This window comes from Astatotilapia calliptera, chromosome 22 (assembly GCF_900246225.1).
Source record: "Astatotilapia calliptera chromosome 22, fAstCal1.2, whole genome shotgun sequence".
NCBI classification, from domain to species: Eukaryota; Metazoa; Chordata; class Actinopteri; order Cichliformes; family Cichlidae; genus Astatotilapia; species Astatotilapia calliptera.
The window spans coordinates 20,675,743-20,695,135 of NC_039322.1; the positions used below are offsets into that span (position 1 = coordinate 20,675,743).

Here is a 19,393-nt window from a genome sequence, read left to right on the forward strand (position 1 = left end):
TTATTCTTGTTATATTTGGGTGGGACTGATAACTGCCTACCTTTCACATTAATGCTATCACATTATTTAGCTATAGCTGTTAGCCGCTAACTTAATGATAGCTAATGCTACTTTTGGTTAACTGCTAATAGTTCAATGGCTCGCATGCCCCGGACAGATTAACATTTATGATAACTGTTCAACGCTGTTGAAATGTGAGCTATAGTGACCTCTTGAAATTTCTCATTAGGTGTGAGAAAAACGTCAACTACTTTAGCTGCTAGTGAGGAGAGGGGCTGTCTGAGGTTGTGTGTCAGCAGCAGGAGGCGAAGATGGCACTGTTGGTATTGATACTGTTGCAAAAGAATATTTAATTCAGTAGCAATTTCTATTATTGATTAGTGTCCGGGTACCAATTTTTTCGACAACCGTGCACAGAATTTGGGCGCCTGACCACGAACTCCTCTCTGTACCGAAATATTAAAATGTGAGGCCATCTGTTTGACAGCTCAGCTGAAATTTTGTGATGCAGCAGGGCAATGATCACAATCACAGCATCAAATCTGAAAACGAAAGGAATCAAAGTGTTGCAGTTGCCCCAGTCAGTAAAAGCTCAGATCTCAACCTGATTGAAATGCTGTTGTGGGAACTTAAGAGAGCTTTGGATGTTCGGATGCCCATAAACCTCAATGAACGGAAGCAACGCTGTAAAGGCATGAGGGAAAGATGTGAGAGGCTGATAAAGTGATGCAGAAACAGATTACTTCAAGTTATTGCTTCTAAAGCCAATGAATCTGGGTGTGCTTAGTTTTTTTACATGACTGCACAGAGTCCAATGCAAATGTGCTTTTAGATATGACTGTACACTCTGTTAGCTACAATAAGATGCAACCAGCTGTGGATGAAAACTCAGCCAGTGTTTGACCCATATTTAGCAATTTATTGCAAAGAGACTGCTTGACTCTGCACCAACATCTGCTAAGCTGTGATGCTACATGTGTGGCCGACAGTGCACAGAGCATTTTAAACAGTGGAGCCAGAGATTTGGTGACAACTTTTCTAAAATTGCTACAAGCATCAGGTTCTCAGAAAGAAAAAAAGAAGATAAGACGTTATATAAGCTGATAGCGGTATATCTGCAGGACAATGCCAGGCGGCCAGTAGCAGTTCTCCTAGTTTCCTAAATACTGATAATATGAAGGTTGTACTCCCCCAGTCTGAAAAAGCTCAGGCTAGACAGGATGATGTGATGCAGAGGGAAGATAGCAAAGGATACATTTTTCGGAGGAGCCGTTTCCATCTAGTTAAGTCTTTTTCTCTCATTTTTGAGGTTCTCTCTTCACTCTTAACTGAAAATGTTTTGAAAGGAAATGATCTCTCTCTCTTCACAATCTTGTAAATAATGTTTTCTTGTTTTTAAAGGGTGCTTTGACAGGAGAAATAAGCCCAGCAACAACACACTTAAAGGCAACAAGTTAAAGCGCGTCCTCTACACTATACTATAGTAGATTAAAGAGACCTTGCGTTTCAGTTCTGAGGGTGTTTTTGTGGTGACTCATGCCCTACTTCCAGCTCAGTTTCTGAGTCAAAGCTAGGAAACACACATTAGGAATTTTGGCAGGCGCATCTTGGAAAGCTTACAGTGATTTAGATCCTTTGAGGGAAAACTCACCTCCAAAGGGAGATTCTTAAATGTCACTTTAGCTCAGAAAAGCCCGGACAAAAAGAGCAAGAGCAAAGACTATGAATTGTTAGAATAATAACAATGAAAGTTGCTGAGTCTCTGCAGCATCCGAACTGTAGTAACACACGTGCTGCCCTTTTGATAATGAAAGCTATTTCTGTGGATGACTCACTTGATTGCTATTCTTATCCACTATGACTAATCAAAGAAAAAGTCCTTGCGTCTTTCAAGCTGCTATTTCAGGTGAAACTGCTCTTTTTTTTGTAATTTCAAGCGCTGGCACGTCTTTTTGCTTTGAAAGCGACATTGTGTGATTGGCTCTCCTGACACATACTGTAGAAACTGAAACCTTACTCCTGTCTCTAAAAGCTTTCTCCTCCATACTGGTCCTTCTGGAGGCCGCCAAACACACAGCTAAACTGACCGACGATCACTTTCTGTCCTCTTTCTGCCTCTCATGTCTCCACTTCCTCATTGTCCTCCCTTTGTTTCCACAAGCTCGCCGACATCGTAATTTCCCCTCCCCTTTATCTCTCCGCAATTAATCTCAATCTCTTTGGCTCTCACTTTCACGCAGCATCTATCACGTTTTCTCAATCTCGCCCACCAACCCATCAATGCTCTATTCTTAGCGAGACAGATTGGTGAACTATTTCACTCTTTCTTTCTTTGTGGCTTTGCAATTTTGGAAGTGTAGCTTCTGCATGTAAAACACTACATCTAAACAGCATGTGGATTCAAAGCACACTGCCTGCAATCTGATTCAACGTTGACATTTGATATACCGTCTTTAAGATGCAACTGTTTACAGCAGCATACTTGCCAATATTTTCAAATGATTTTCAGTGGGGATGGGGGTTAGCTCATCTCGCCTGATATGCTAGCTGATATGGTGTCCTATGTTACCGTTATGTTATGACTTTGCAAAAAGGCTTGCCCACTGTCCAAATGGCTATAAATCTTTTGACAACCCCAAATGCCTCACTCACACAGGCTTAAAGACAAGTCAGCAAGCGCCCGCTAGCCACAGGTCGCAAGGGAAAAATGTTCCCCGACCAGTTTGCAGGTGATTGCCAGAGATGGGTGATTGTCGCTAGATGAAATTGGTTTGTACATTTGTCCAAACACTGCCAACTAGCCAGTGAGTGGTAATGAAACAGGGAAAAGTGTGACACTTTTCTTGTCCAGTTCTAGTGAGCCTGTATGAACTGCAGCCTAACTTTCTTCTTCTTGGCCGACAGGAAGAGCACCTGGTGTGTTCTTCTGCTGTTGTAGCCTATCTGCTTTAAGGTTCAACGTGTTGTCCACTCAGAGACGCTCTTCTGCATACATCGGTGCATTGAAGCAGTATTTTATCTTGTTTGTCTGCTGTTCTGTGTATTTAATAAACACATTTTGCAAAATGTTAGACCTCTACACTTGATCAAAGTCACGTAATTGTACTTGACAGCAGAGTGGTCTTTTCTCAATAAATATCCCCAAACTGCTCATGTCAATAAGCGAGGCATGAGTCAACGTGTTCATATGTAACATATCTAAGTCTAAGGTAAAATTAAAAAGCACAGTAAACACTGCGCTTACACAGAGCATACGCAAGCCTACTGCTGCCTGCCGTGTGGTGTTTTGGATGGGGATGGGGAGAACAGCTTTTGGTGCATAGGAGCAGCACACAGTTCTGCTTCTTTCTCAAGCAATGGGAACATACAGGCAGATTGATTTCTAATTCTGTTTCATGGCACAGAGACGCTGCTGCTGCTGCACTGCAGGAAGCGCTCAACAAGCGATTTAATTTCTACCCTGAAATGTTATCTCCTGTTGAACCGGAGCACAAAGTATCTGTAAGCTAGATATAGAGCTCCCCTTCTGATCAGGTTGTTTGGGGAATTTTCTTGACCTAAATGAAATTTTCTTCATGAAAAGTTATTGCTCTCATAATCCTGCTTTTATTGAAGATACACTGGCTGGAACCTGGAAAACAGCTAAATTAAATCAGAAGGAAATTTAAATATTCCATCCCAGTAGTAGAATTTTACAAAGCATTTATGTAAAGGCAGGTTTGAGATCAGTTTTGTTTTGCTCTTTACATGTTTTGCTCTGTGTGTTAGTGGTAGTTTAACAAGCAGCAGAAGGTCTTGTGATTTCGTTTGTTTTTTCGCCATATTTTGCCCATATTGTCTTATTTTTTTCTCATCTGCTTTTTCTCAAAAAAAATGAAATGCTCTGCCATCCCTAATCCTTTGGTCATCAGCCACAGAGTCAAGTAATCAAGAGGAAATTACATCTAAATTAAATTACTCTTTTCCTCATCGTAATTAATTGCCGTTAGACAAGAGCCTGTGTGGCATATTAACTCGCTGACAGACATCCTGCCATACATGAACGTTTTTTTTGATTTCATGAAATAATTTCCCATGCAACCCGATGCTGAGAAGCGCTAATCACTTACTTCACATTGACCACTCCCTAACTTAGGTCTTTGCCTGAAATGTTGCATTGCAGTTCACACACAGCGACAGTGCACACACGTGCACACACGTGCACACAAAGGGGAAATTCGATTTGTTTAATTCCCATGCATTATCTTTAAAGACGGGGTAAGACTAGGCTACACTTAACCCTCGACCACATTTATTTGTTTTTGCATGCTCTGTTAGAGTTAAATAACTGACTTGGAAAAGTGGAACGCTGGCAGTGTTTCATAAATGGTTAAATTATAGAGAAAAGGATTCTTTTGGAAGGATAAAAATACAGATGCAGCACAGCAAATGGGGGAAAAAACAAGGAAACAAAGCTTATGATTGCACATTAATACAACATAATAAACCAATTTTGAGAAGTCACGATCATTAACCTAATTACTTGTACTGTAAATAGTTTTTATGCACTTTCTGAACTGTTGCCCCTACATTATATTCGTTCTATGGCTGTTGTTTGTCAAAAAGCTGATATGCCCTTAAACAAATGGTTCAAAGTGAGAAATACTTGTAGTTAGCTTATCTTAGCATACAGATGGGGAAACAAACCATGATTATGGCTGATCAAGTCCTGCTTTCACTGTACAGTAAAAAATAAAATAAATACAAATCATATCCTTGGCTGGTTTTAAAATGAGGTGAATGCAAAAACCAAATGATTACAACATTATTTAGCAAAAATCAAACCAAAATGCAAAACATTGTGTAAAAAATTAAGTACACCCTTACTGCTTCCATAGAAATCAGGAAGGTTAGTAAACAACCAGGTGTGTTAACACAATGCCAAGATGGAAAGATATCATCAACGATCTTTGGGAAGACAATCTGGGAAAGGTTATAAGTCCATTTTCAAACAGTTTGAGTTTCAGCTTTCTACACTAAGATTTCCACTCCTGGAAATCTTAGTCACAAATATTTGTGACTAAGATTTCCAGGAGTGGTCATCTCAGCAAATGCAATCCAATGTCAATATATATTCAATGATCAAAAAGAAAAAAGAAAAAAACTGCAAAGAACAAAAGGCTCTATCTCAGACTGTGCAGATCTCAAAGGATACCAAAGTGGAGGTGATTGGTCATAAAGCACAGTGTTACATTTGGTGGAGGGTGATGATTTGGCCTTATTTTACAGCCACGGGACAAAATAGGTGAGGGCATCTACTTTACAGCTAAAAGTTGCCCAACTCTGGGTTTTAAAACAGAACAATGATCCCAAGCACAGCAAAGAATCTACAACAACAATGTAGCTTGCCATCACCAGTGTGTGAATGTGTGTGTGAATGGGTGGATGACTGGATATGTAAAGCGCTTTGGGGTCCTTAGGGACTAGTAAAGCGCTATATAAATACAGGCCATTTACAACAGAATTTCTAAAGAAGAAAATAAAAATGTTGCTCTGGTCCACTCGGAGTCCAAACATCAAACTGATAACAACTGTGCATAAACAAATGCCTGCAAAATGAACTGAAGCAATTCTTTGGCCCCATGAGCTGCCCAGATTTCCTCCATGATGATGTCAAACATTGATAAAGTCATGACTAAATTTGGTTCTACAAGATACTGAATCATGGGGTGTACTTACTAATATTTAAAACCTTAGAACTGAAAGAGGTGGACCTTTATTTTTTCGTGACTGTAGACAGATGCCCGGGGTCTCTTGGGAGGGCTGATTGGAATCAATAAAACAAAAAAGCCAGCCGAGCCAACTTGCTCGGTAAATTTCTGCTTTTTACATGTTTGAGTTAACTTGGCTGTAGTGATTTTCATGCTTTTTTTTACTTGTTATATTGTTATGTGTTGCTTTGCCTTTTTTATTCCTCGGTGAAATGTTTAAGGGCAGTTCAGAAAAGACAAACCTTCATTTACCAAGACCAGCTATTCCAATTCAACTTGATTGAATAATTCATCATTGGGAAAAAAGGGGGCATTAAGTCATGTGCTTTGGGAATGTGATTATGATCTATTTAATGACATGTTATCACTATTTAAATGTTATCATAGCTATCTTCATTTAGAGGCTCCAAGTTAAACTTTCCTAGGCTTGATAAGATGAGGTTTGCCTTGATAGCAGGGAGGGGAGCGACTATGGCCCTAATACAATCTGACAGATGGCAAAAAAGGACAGAAAGGTTACAAAGCAAAACCTGTGCTGTGATCGCTGACATAGACGTGGATGAAGACAAACGAACTGAGGCCGTCAGGTCAACGGTAATGTCTGTGTTTGTTCTCATGGACAGCTGTAACGCTGGCAAAACAAACACTTGGAATGCATGCGTCTTTCTAAAAGAAATGCAACATCAAAGAGAAAATTAAATTTGTTGGTCACAAGCTCTACTGTCATACAGCAGTAAACCCCAATGCACTGCGTGATTTGTTAAGTTGCTCCCAGTGTTTGAAAATGTGGTTACACTTTTATCTTATTTGTGGTAGCTCAACTGACACAATGGATTGCCAAAAAGTGATTTCTGATGTTTCTTTTAGTTTTTTTTTATGTCTAATATCTCTACTGATATTGGTAAATGGGCTGTAGTGAAGAAGATATTTGAAGGGGTTCTATATAAATAAAGAAATAACTGGCTTTGCAAATATCTGTATATCTCTTCATATCTGAATCAATCCAGTCTTTAGTATTGAAATGAGAGTTGTATTTATCCTACAGACTTCTTGGCAAAAACTACAAATGCACATTTGAGACATTTATCAAAAGACAACTATGCCCTGCACTAAAAAAATGTTACGTCTGTGTAGATGTGGTTTGGTTACATTTCACAGAGTGAAACTGGCCAGTCAACCAACTGCTATTAGACTATTTTTTTCTAACTGGAGTAAAAACTGCTGATCCTCCAACAGCCGTTTGAAATTGGTTCTAAAAGATCAGAAATCATTCTCTAAAGATTGCCACGCTTGTTTGTCCTATTTTTTTTTTTTTTTTTTTTTTTTTAACAGTGTGGGCCTTTTAAGCTAATTTCACCATGTATTCATCAGTGGCTGAATTATACCGGTTTAGCTAGTTTGCTTTTTTAAGCCAATTTGACATAAAATAATAGACACATCCAATGATACTTTTGTCACACTCATTAAACCTTTGCCTTTGTAACAAGAACAAATTAATTATACGCTAAAAACCTGTGTTTACCTACTATTTCATATCAAAATGGCTGCTGTGAAGTTTGTGTTGTGTAAGGACTTGATGCATTATCAGAAGCATGCTAATAGTGTCACGGAGGCTAATATAATTGGTGCTAGCTGTCTACCAAATTGCACCTTAACTAATTAAATTGCTTTGGGTTATTTAAAAAAGTGATGTTACTAATAATATGTTTTGCTGTGAACTTAATGTATTAATCATCCATCTTTTTCTGTTACTTGAAATTCTAGCATTGTGTTTTTTCTGCGTTGTGAGTAATTGGCGGGTATATCAGTTTATATGACGCACATTGCTAATCAAGATAACCAGCATTACCTGATAATGTTTTCAGTTTTATTCAGATCTTGTCACTTCTCGACATTATTAAACCACGACAGCAATGACCAAAGCACCAGACTCGAGATGTTAAAGCAGTAGTCAAAAAACCAATGGGTGATTTTTTTGAGTGTTCCATCTTTTATATACAGTCTGTGGTCACAAATAGTGCAATAATGCCAGGCTAATTAGGAGTTTTAATTTTCAGGATTTTAGCTTCCTAAGGTAAAGCAAAGGAGGTCGCTAGTGATTGTTGATTATTTTGTAAAAACTAGAGGGTTACATTGTGGGGTGTTCAACAAAACCTTTAAACTTAATCTAAGTTTTTATTTGCTGTTTGTTAACTGGCTTGACTCATTTTGAATAAACTCCATAATACAGGAATAGCTCCAAATGTGTCATATGACACATGAATTGTGTAAACTGTAAATATGGCTCTGAATCTCTGATTCATATGTACACTATAACCTCTTGGTCTTACTTAAGCTTCCACTTTGAATCTTCCCTTAGTCCAAATTTAGCTGGGGTCTGGCAGTAAATATACCACAACATATCCTTCATCTCCAACACCCATGCTTGGTTACTGTTGCTATGCATGGTGGATCGTTGCCGTCACCGGTGCATCCAATAGGCATGTCGGCGTAACCCGGGAGTCTAAAAACAGCATTCTATATTACAGCATATAATGAGAATGGCTTCATCAGTGTGCTCTCCAAATGTCAGAGCAGTTTTAATGATCTACTGAGCACACACACACACACACACACACACACACACACACACACACACACACCACAACACACACACACACACACACACAAAGAAGCTATATGTCATGTGTGAGTGTGCATGCAGTCACAGTGTGTGGCTCTTTTCTGCATTGTTGGCATTTTTAAGCAATCTCACCTTCCTAATAGTGTTCAGTGTTGAACCTATTAGGCTACGTTCACACTGCAGGTCTTAATGCTCAATTCCGATTTGGGTTTGATCAAAATTCGATTTTTTTGTCTCCCTCGTTCACACTACAAACGAAAATGCGACACGCAAACGCCGCCATCTAGTGTGGATACGCCTCCAAAGCGGCCCGCATGCGCAAAACGAGATGTCACACAAACGCGCTCTGTTTAGACCAAGCAACAAACAGTATGTTTGGACTGACTGGCCGGTTATATAGAAGGACTTCGGGACTTTACGTTTTCCCAATTTTTTGCTTTAAAGTTATTTTGTTATTTACATAATAATTGTATAATAACTCTAATAATGATCCTTTGCTGGTTAGAGAGGAGCGGTGCTTCAAAGTATAATGCTGCAGATTCTGTCAGAATCTGCAGATGATACAGTATCAAATAATATGTTTACGTGTCCTTCCCAACAGTTTCACTGACATCTCCCCTGGATGGCTAGGCAAGGCGTTCGCGATGTCTTCTCAGGCGCTGATAATGGCTTCCAGTCTTGTGTCCGGTGACGTAAAAGGCGGATTCTAATGCGACTGACCGTTTCAAACAGCAGTCGCCCTTCTAAAACATCGGATATGTATCGGATTCAGTACTCACATTCGAAAGTGACCCAGAATCGGATTTTGAAAAATATCGGATTTGCGCCGTTCACACTGGTCATAGCATGATCGGATATGGGTCGCATAGGGTCAAAAAATATCGGGATTCTGATGCGCTTCGCGGCTGCAGTGTGAACGTAGCCTTAGTTCTTTCCACCCTAACACTTTTGTGTTACACCCTTATATTTTTTTCCTCTACCATGATACATAACATGTGCATAAGCAGCTGAGAAAAAAAGTTTAGTGTTTTTTATTCCCGTGCTTCGCATTTCCGCGAGATTCATGAGGTTGTTTACAGGGGCGGGGTATTACTCATCGTAGTGAAGCCAACAGGAGACACTTTAACTGTTTTTGTAACACACAGAAACTGAAAACCCTCTACTGTAGCACAATAAAGCACAACAGCTTATGCAATGTTTTTGTTTTAGCTGCTCAAATGGCATATATGTCAGACAACCTCTAATTACTTCTTCCGGGATGTGTGCTTTGTGTGTTTTGATGTTAACAGTATAACAGACTGAATTCACCAGCAGGTTGGGAGAAAATACATCCAAAATGATTATGAAGCAGGAAATAAGATGAGGCAGATACAATAAGAAAAGAAGAAAAGGAATTGGTTAGGAAGGGGTTCATAAGATAACTAGCAGACAAAAAGCTGGAGAGAAAGAGGAGCAATAAGAGGAGAATATGACAGTGGAAAAGCAGTGGAGGCTCGATTCAAAGAGTGGGACTTGTGGAGGGGACAATATGAGTAAGGGGGAAAGGCTTGTGAGCGAACATGCCGGCCGGGGCTCTTGGTGCAATGCAGAAGGCATTGCCATGGAAACGAATGGAGGGAAAGAGCAGACAAGGAGGAGGAGGAGGGGATTAAATAGGAAGGAAGAGATCAGTGCCTCATACTGTGTAGGGGGCTATTTTCACGAGAGGGGAGGGGCCGGTAGACAAACGAGTAACAAGTGTGGAAATGGAGTTAAATGAATAGCTTCTCGATAGTTTAACACTGGAGTTCTCCCACTTGTGTGCATGAAACTACTCATCGTAACAGAGGCGTCGTCGCACTTGTGTTAAAATTTAAACACACTCTTCAGCAGACTTGTGCGGTTTGGTTGTGAGCGAGGACAAAGTTTTGGAGAGGAAGTTAGTGCAGAAGTTACAGTCAAGTATTTCCTGTACAAGTTACGATTCTTATTTTTTTTTTAAATGAAATAAAATAAAAGGCAATAGCGGATGAGCCTGTCGCTATGGCGCTAGTTGTCTCAGGTGGCATTGTCTGAGGTCCAGATCTGAGGGCGGGGGTTGTCATGGCAGCAGGAGTGCATGGAGTTTGTCTGGGTGTCATGCTACAACACATACAGACCTTTCCCTTTCTCTCTCGGTGTCTCTCTCTCGTGCACACACACACACGCACACACACACATACGCACACATACACACACAGGCTGTTGGAAATACTCTTTACTGCAGGATTATAAATAGAAGGTACCAGAAGGCAGCACCCCTCTCCTCATCTTCAATGCCCATGGGACCCTATCATTCTCATCTTCCTTTTCACCCATCTATCCTCAGCACTCGTCCTCTCTCTTCTTTAGAGCCCCACAGATGCAGCATTTTTTTTGTAAAGGTTTATACTAGTCCGCTTCAACCTAACATGCATCTTTTTAGATTGTTGCAGACATCGACAGCATTTTTGTTAACATGGGATGCACAACAGTTTATTTTCAGCTGGAACAAAAGAGCTCTGTTCAGTAACCTGTAGCATTTTAAGATTTGTTCAGGTGAAAGCAAGAGAAGGTCTAGCAGATTGATAGAGAGATACATAGATCTGTCCTCGTCTGTCATTATCATCATTTTAACACCCAAAACTACCATCAAGGGCCTCTGTTTTGCTGTCTGTTTATCTCCACAGTGATGGTGATGATGCAGGGTGTCTGTGGTTGTCATGGTAATGAGCCTGGCATGGTAAGGATGCTTAATGAGACTGGAGATGCTCGGGCTAATGAAGTGGGACGGCTGGGTGTTCGCTTAACTGGCAGCGATAAGGAACCACTTGTTAAGTCTGCTGTGCCTTCACTGTGCTGTTTTGCTATATATCCAGGCTCCTATACAGGGCAGATGTACATGTTTCTACAGCAACCACCGCTGTAGTCGTAAAGGCGCTCTGTGATGTATTACTTCTCTTTGTTATTGCTTTGATAAGCAGCCATTTGCCTCATAATTAACAAGCTCAAAGAAGAGGAAAGCTTTTAATCCCCACTGGAAAGTTTTTGAAAAATATTTTTGGCCAGAAAATCTCCTTTCATAGGGTTGACCCAGAAATTAGTCAGAGCCACTGTGGAGGTTTTTCTAAAGTGAGCTTTGCTGACATGACAGCTCACAGCTGCTTTCTCATCCTCCCGTGTGACTAAACTGTCACTGTGTGGCCCGGGCTGTTCACGTGCAGACACTTTGTGCACATGTTGCACAGAGGTGTGAGTGCGCAAGCTGCATACTAGGGGTGCAACGATACACAAAATTCACGGTTCGGTTCGGTTCGATACTTTGGTGTCACGGTTCGATATTTTTTCGATACAAAAAAATGTTCATGCATTTTTAATTTGTCATTTATTAAAATTATAAATATATATTTTAACTCAAAAGTACAGTTTTTAAATTTAACCCTAACCCTTGTGCGTGTTTTTTATTTTGACAGCGAATGCGCACCTGCGGACCACTTATGTGCAGCCCTGGTTATTTAGCTCGTCATATCGCAGCCACAGAAATTCTTTTGTCCATGAAACCATAAAGCTGCACTTTCTTTTTGCCTTATAGTCTGATTTGTCATAACTTCTCCGTTTTGTGGTAAGCTTTTCTTTGGCTGTCACTTCTTCACCCTGACCTGTCTTATTTGGCTCAGCAGAACTGAAATGCTTTTACACACTCACTCACATAAGCTCAGCGATTCTCTGCGCGATCAACCTCTCACATGTTTAAGCTTGCTGCGGGAGATTTCACTTGTCATGTTTGCATAGTAAGCTAACGATTAATAAGACGATGTCAGAGGAATTGGTGCACAAATTATCATCACTCACAGATCAGTGCTGTCGCTCTCTATACACAGTTCGCACGATTGCAAAGTGAAAGCAAAAAAACGAGCGCAAATTCAAACGCGACTTCAATATGTCACATATGACAGTGGCTCACCGATGCCAATGACATAATTACCCAGCTACATTTCTGAAAGAATGCAAAAGCATTGACATATATTTTTCCTACAATAGCCCGACGGGCAGGGCAGAGATAGATTTTGGTAGCCCGACTGAAAAAATCGCTAGCTCCGGGACGTCGGGCTAGCGATATTGCAAGCCCTGTATCTGATTGAGGAATCACTCATCTTTGGAAAAGAGAGTTTATTACAGAGAAATGGCTCTTTCCAAAATAAAAGCTATACTATCCGCTTCTTCTGGGCTATATTCTCAGCAGCATAAGGAGAATCATGTGCTAACAGCTGTCTAAATGACTCGGCTAAAGTTAGTAGCATGCTTGCTTTTTTTTGTCTGCTTCCACTTGTCTTTGCACTAGGATGATGTCGGCGTAAATGTGCAGTCATATTCGTTGTGTTCCCGCTAGTGCTTTCAGGTTAATCTCGTTGAAATGACCTTAACGCCACAACACGGCAAATCTCCGTTAACGAGCTACCGCCGATCGCTCTGTGCATGGGGCTAGACGGCCAACACGTTAACGAGCTAACTGCGCTAGCACACTAGTTCACACCAATGTAATTGAGCATTGCATGGCACATCCAACATACTGTTTTACTTTAGTCCATGACTCGCTTACCTTCAGGGTCATACGTCACATGAAAACCAAAATAATTCCAAACGCCAGATCTGAATGAGGGTGGGGGAGGTGCCCTGCGCTCTTCCTTCTGACTATACTGTCTGTGTTGAGCGCTCAGTGGATCTGCGCTGGACAGTGCAGCCTAGGCGGAGTAGTCGAACACAGATTCACTGAGCGCTCAACACAGACAGCATCGTCAGAAGGAAAATTGATAAAATAAATTACAAATGTTGTATTGTTCGATACATATGCGTACCGAACCGAAAGCACTGTATCGAACGGTTCAATATCGATACGAATATCGTTGCACCCCTACTGCATACCCGTGTAAAGGTGTGAATTTACAGTTGTGAACATCGATCTCTTATCAAAGAGTTGGCAAATGCCAACTCTTTGATAAAACTGACCTAAAACTCTATGGCTAATGCTACAAGAATGACATCGAGGCCGAGGTGTGGAGTGGTAAAAGTGAAGGAAAGAGCTGCACAACCTTACACTTCATATCCTGAACCCAAATCACTTCATCTGTGCCCTGCTGCTGCTATTTCAGCATGCCGAGTCACACGGAGATACAGTGTGTCATTACAGGGGATGATGTCCTGAAAGCTTCTTCTGGGGTTAGCACTCTCTGGCTTGCTCTCATTCTCCTAACGTCAGCAGGACTTGCAAAGCCTTGATAACCCTCCCCTCTCCTCCTCTCATCTCCTCATCTTTCTGAGCTCAGCCTCTCACCTCTCCCCTTGCCCTGCCACCCACTACTCTTCCCCATGCTGCCAATTTGTGTTTCTGCCTTACAAGCCGAGGCTCAGGAGGTCCTGCTAAAGGCTTATTGCTCCCTAGTTGCAACAGCCATTGCAAAATGGGCTTTGTGCATTTAAAATGGACTGTAGTTATACCTGTGATGTGGAGCTGTTTTTCAGTAGCGCAGGGACACCCCAGTGGATATTGCCTTCTCGCTAGAGTGGCCTCGCTTCATAATAAAGAGTGCAGGAATCTGAGCTTTCTAGGCAAACTTGAATTCTTGATTATTTGTGGTAGGTAGCTTTGAAAAAGCAAACATTTTACACAGAAACACACTCACAAATAACTAAAGAGAAACATCAGACATTTTTAGGCAATTTGTGCAACTGAGTGTGTATGTGTGTAAACTTTGCTTGGCTTTACGAAGTATCTTAAATTCTCATAAGGGTCACATAATTTCACCGTTAACCCCTGGCGCCCTTAACAGGCAGCTCTAATAATCCTTGGATTATTATACTTAGTGGATTAGCCTGTTGAAATAAAGGTACTTAAAGAAGGGAACATGACCTCTGTGTTCTGCTTTCAGATGGCGGGACAAAGAAGCTCCGCAGCACCATCCGGCGAAGCACGGAGACCGGAATCGCCGTCGAGATGAGAAACCGAGTGACACGGCAGGGCAGCAAGGACTCAACCGACGGCAGCACTAACTCAAACAGCTCCGATGGAACGTGCGTGTCCCGTCCAACAGTGTATCCGTTCGCTCGTCCATATACACAATACCTGTTCATCCAGCATGAGTCTGTTTCTCCTCTTGCAGGTTTGTCTTCCCTACCACACGCCTGGGCCCTGAGAGCCAGTTCAGTGACTTCCTGGACGGACTAGGCCCCGCTCAGATTGTAGGCCGGCAAACATTAGCCACACCCCCAATGGGTAAGCGTGAAGTCGGCCAGCATCACCATCTAGTCCCGTGCAGTCCACTCCATTCTCATCTGTTTTTATCATACAAAACTAGTAGAAGTCATCAATTGTTTCTACTTGATAGCGTTTGATTGAAATGTGAGGCATATAAGCAGGACAATATATCGCACACCAGCACAGTCAGATCATTCAGTTAATACATCATCAATCAGAACCTCCGGTTTCTGTTTAAAACTTTTTGCAGCATGCATCCACTTAAATGCACAACAGCATCGTGAAATACTGCCCAGTAATCGTGTATTCGCTCAGCAGGAATGAAGTTATTCCTGCGTGAGCTATAAATCTTTCATGCAAAGGTTACTGGTTTTGAAAAAATAACTACCCAGAGCAGTGTGCTCCTTTATATCTGGTGGTGAAGATGGCGTTGTAGCACTATGTGGCCCTCTGCTGCTGAACATTGTCTGTTGCAGCTGCAGTCCAGGCTCTCGTTTGATTGTTAGCTGAGTACCACAGAGATCTCAGCTGCATTGAAACTTCAGGGTTTTTTAAAAAAAAATAATTTTTTATTATGGTGTTATATTGAGTTTTGGTTTGTTTTGATCTATAGGGGATGTAAATGTAGGCATGGTAGACAGAGGAGGGCAGCTAGAGGTGGAGGTCAACCAGGCCAGAGGGTTGACCCCCAAACCAGGCTCCAAGAACATACCAGGTACTCACTTCTTGATGAAAGCTACAATTCTGTGGGCTTAGCAGCACATGCATGAGGCTCACTTTTTCTTTTTTCCTCTGCAGCAACCTATGTGAAGGTGTATCTTCTGGAGAACGGCGTGTGCTTGGCTAAGAAGAAAACCAAAGTAGTGAAGAAGACTCTGGACCCCACCTACCAGCAGGCTTTGTTGTTCGATGAGAGTCCTCAGGGCAAAGTCCTACAGGTAAGTAATCCTCTTTTTCTAGCCTTTACAATTTTCCGCCAAACATTTTAAGCTTCATCACCCAAAAATGAAACGTCTCACGCATTTTTCTTTTGATCCCGAACACCCCAAATAATTGATTTTACGCTGTCTTTGCTGGTCTCACAGGTTTAAACTGGGTGATACTGAAAGTTCTTATGCACCAATCAAAAACTTCATAGGACTTATAATTATTGAGTTAGTAAATTTGTTGTATGAAAAATAGATTTGGGGTCTTCCAGTAGCTGAGAAGTCTCCACAGCACTGGAAAGCAGTAAAAAAAAAAAATTGCTGTCATTTCTTCTCCAGGTAATAGTGTGGGGGGATTATGGGCGTATGGACCACAAGTGCTTCATGGGAATGGCCCAAATCCTCCTGGAGGACTTGGACCTGTCTGCCACAGTCAGCGGCTGGTATAAGCTGTTCCCTACCTCCTCCCTGGCAGACCCCAGCATCGGACCCCTCACCCGACGCCTCTCTCAGTCCTCCCTGGAGAGCGCCACCAGCCCTTCATGCACCTAGACACCCAGAATACATACACACACACACGCGCGCGCAAGGCAGAGTCACGCACACACAGGCGCACGTACTGTATATACACGACGACTATGTAAGTGCAAAGCCAGGTAGGCATACATACACAAAGCGATGCATCCGTGCAGGAAGACACACTTGACATACACACAAATACCTGATCCCAGCCACACTGACACACATGCACTCTCAACATGCTGCCATAGTCTTTACTGGAATATCCTCTCGACTGTCCGTTCACACTCTCACCCACCGCTCAGTGTTTACTGGCAAAACGATTAGCAGATCCAAAACAGGAGAAGGCGTAATTTACCTGAACATGTAGCATTTTTCCACCCACCTGTTTCCAACATCTCATACCACGAAAACCAGGATTCACCGGGTGTTCTGCAGTCCAAGATTTTCCGTGGCACAGCTCATCCCGGGGGCACATCCTGATGCCAGTTTCTAAACTCTCTATGCCAAACTAAGAAAAAAAAACTTTATTTTTTAAACCAAAGCAATTGTTATTGTTGTTAATATTACTATTATAAGTAGTAGGTGAACTAGTATACAATATAAAATATGGATATGTAGCAGAGTCAATGACTTAGATGTAATACAAAAAAAAAAAAAAAATGACGATACACACACACGCACGCGCACGCACACGCACACAAGCTGGGCACGGGAGGCCAAACACATACACATACCTGGATAACAGGCTCGGATATTCACATAATGGCTATTATGTGAGGTAGCAACACTGCTATTCTATAATTTTCACAGGGCAGAGTTTATATATAGATATATATATATCAAAATAGATATATAGTTAAAAACTTACTTGTGTTTATATATATGTGTCGGCTGCATTCTGCATGTTTGCTTGCGAGACATTTTAAAGTGCTTAAACCTTTTTCATTTAGCTTGCTTTGACCAATGTGACAGCAGTGTAGTGCTGCTTTATTTTGTGCCGAGAAGGGAGCACACCGCACTGAGTTGGGGAGAAGGATAGGGCTGTGGTGATGGCGGAGCGAAGGGGTTGGCTGTCATCGCTATCTGCAGAAGACGAGAACAAAATAAGCCAGCCAGCGGACAAACACATTTATGATCCCTGCCTTCACCTTAGGCGTTCGGAGAAATGTGACCGCTTTGTAGCCCGTCCTCGCGTATTCTGGGGAAAGGGCCTCTACCAGCACCTGGACTTGTTCCAGCTTCCAGTTGAGTTCCCCATTTTTTTCCCCGTCCTACTTGATGAGGGATGTGGGGAGATGGCCGGCGTGCCTCTGCACCTCTCCTTTTCCGATCAAATGTAGCCGGTGTTGTGCCAAAAAATAAACTGTTGTAAATGGCCTATAATCTGTGAAACATATGTCAAACCTGTTTCTCATGAATGATATCAAGTCCTTTTGAGCCACAAACAACATTCCTGTCACAAGATACATTCAGTTTTTGGCAAAGTGACTCTTATAAATCCTTTATTTATCTAGCTAAGAAGTGTCATTTACATTATAAATGTCTTATTGTAATAGAAATCCAGCCAAGAGGGCAACAGAAATTGCAACAAATATAGCATAAATGTTTTAGAAAAGCCAGAAGAGACTGGATTGATTATAATGTAGGTGCAAATAATACACAATCATGATAAGAAGCTTTCAAAACAGGTAGTTTCTTCATTTTGTATATAAGCCCTTCAGAAATCCAATAGACTCTGTAGTCTGTTTACCAATATAAGCAAAGAGATTATACATAAAAAACACACAAGAACAACGGGAATGACTTTTTGGGACAACACCGGAAACATTAACATGCGCACAGCTTGTGAAACCTTTAACCCTCCTAACTTTCCCTTTGACGCTAACTAAACCTCTTTTAAATGTGTCAGTGTGAATTGAATTTCTTTGCGATAGCCGACTATTATGTCAGCACTACATTTACTAGCGTACCTGCCATATGGTGGTTTTACTTGTTTCAGGTGCAAACGTGGCAGTGACACATTTCCAGCACTCTCGTTTTATATTTCCCGTCAGGCGGCGTGTTTGCGTTTTCTTTAAATAGCACTTTACTGTAAAATATTCACGCGGAGCACGCAGCGGTTGACTGCTTCTTCTTTTTATTTTCGTTTGCATTTTTATTTGGTCACACTGCGCTGCGCAATTGTTTTGAATTGCAGCATGGAAATGTAAGTCGAGTGCACTAGAACAGCTGATCCAGGTGACTTCTGCTGCCGGATTTAGACTTCTTGAAGGCTTTTAACCTTGTTCAGCCACCTTTTCCCATTTACATTTCCTCTGAGTCCGCTTTGCACTAACTATATGGGTGTTTGCAGAAAAAATCAACAAAACAGTTAAAGGTGTGATGATAATGGAGTCTTCACTGGCAGCAGAGGGACTAGCATCCAAATTAAGCTACTGCTTTCTTACTGGTTTATTTAAGGTGCAGATGTCTGGGGGGGGAGGGTTTATTTTATTTTTTTCTGACCAACATCAATCCTTGTATATATTTCTCATACATGAACACGGGCAAAGGCGCTAACAGAGCTCATATTTTGAAGAGGTGCAAAGACACAGTCTCGAGTTCCTCTCTTAAAAGCTTCTGCGTGTTTATGAGCTCTGAATTTGCTTTTATCACCACCTCATTTGTTCCTCTCTCCTCATCTTTCTGCAAAAAAAAAGGGAAAATGCGAGGTTTTTTTTAGTCTCGCAGCACCTCAGAACAACACAATTCACGTTTCAATGCTTTTTGAACTTTGGATAAACTAAAGGGATATCTGGCATTCTTGAATTTTTGGGAGGATGATTTATGATGTTTATTTTTAATCCTCCTATCATATGTATACAAAATGTTTTCTTTGTTAAAGAGGTGTTGTCATTTGTTTTATGGTTCGGAGCTATTCCTTGCTGGATCTGTACTTGTATGGTCCCGCCTAGGAAGTAATTTCATGTATTGATTTGTTTTCTTGGGACAGCTGGCATGTTATACAAATATGGAAAAAAAAGGAATAAGAATCCTCAAAAAACAAGATAATGAAATTTATAGATCTGTGTAACTTCCCTGCTGATTGTTCCACTCCTTGGTAAACTATCAAAATACTGTTGAAAATGTGTGGAGCTTTTATGAGACTGCGTGTGTATGTGTGTCCCTTTGCTATATATCAATCATCCTCAAAGCATTACCCATTCTAATGATTGAATAGATGCAAAGAAATGTATTATATATCTTATAAGAAAGGCAGGATTAGCCAAAACTTGCCCAAATCCTTTGATTCTTGCAACCTAGAGGATAAGTTTTAAATATT

At 41.2% G+C, this 19,393-nt stretch overlaps 1 protein-coding gene across 2 annotated transcripts in view; it reads left to right on the forward strand.

Annotated features, from left to right (window-relative positions):
* The window catches only part of rims3 (regulating synaptic membrane exocytosis 3), a 46,608-nt gene extending 29,871 nt beyond the window's left edge, over positions 1–16,737 (forward strand). For both annotated transcript variants that reach the window (XM_026157466.1, XM_026157465.1), the window contains exons 3-7: positions 14,298–14,439; positions 14,529–14,641; positions 15,237–15,338; positions 15,422–15,561; positions 15,889–16,737. In XM_026157466.1, coding sequence (XP_026013251.1) covers positions 14,298–14,439; positions 14,529–14,641; positions 15,237–15,338; positions 15,422–15,561; positions 15,889–16,101 — 710 coding nt within the window. In that variant the 3' untranslated portion in view covers positions 16,102–16,737. The remainder of the gene's footprint in view (positions 1–14,297; positions 14,440–14,528; positions 14,642–15,236; positions 15,339–15,421; positions 15,562–15,888) is intronic.
* Positions 16,738–19,393: the final 2,656 nt, after the last annotated feature.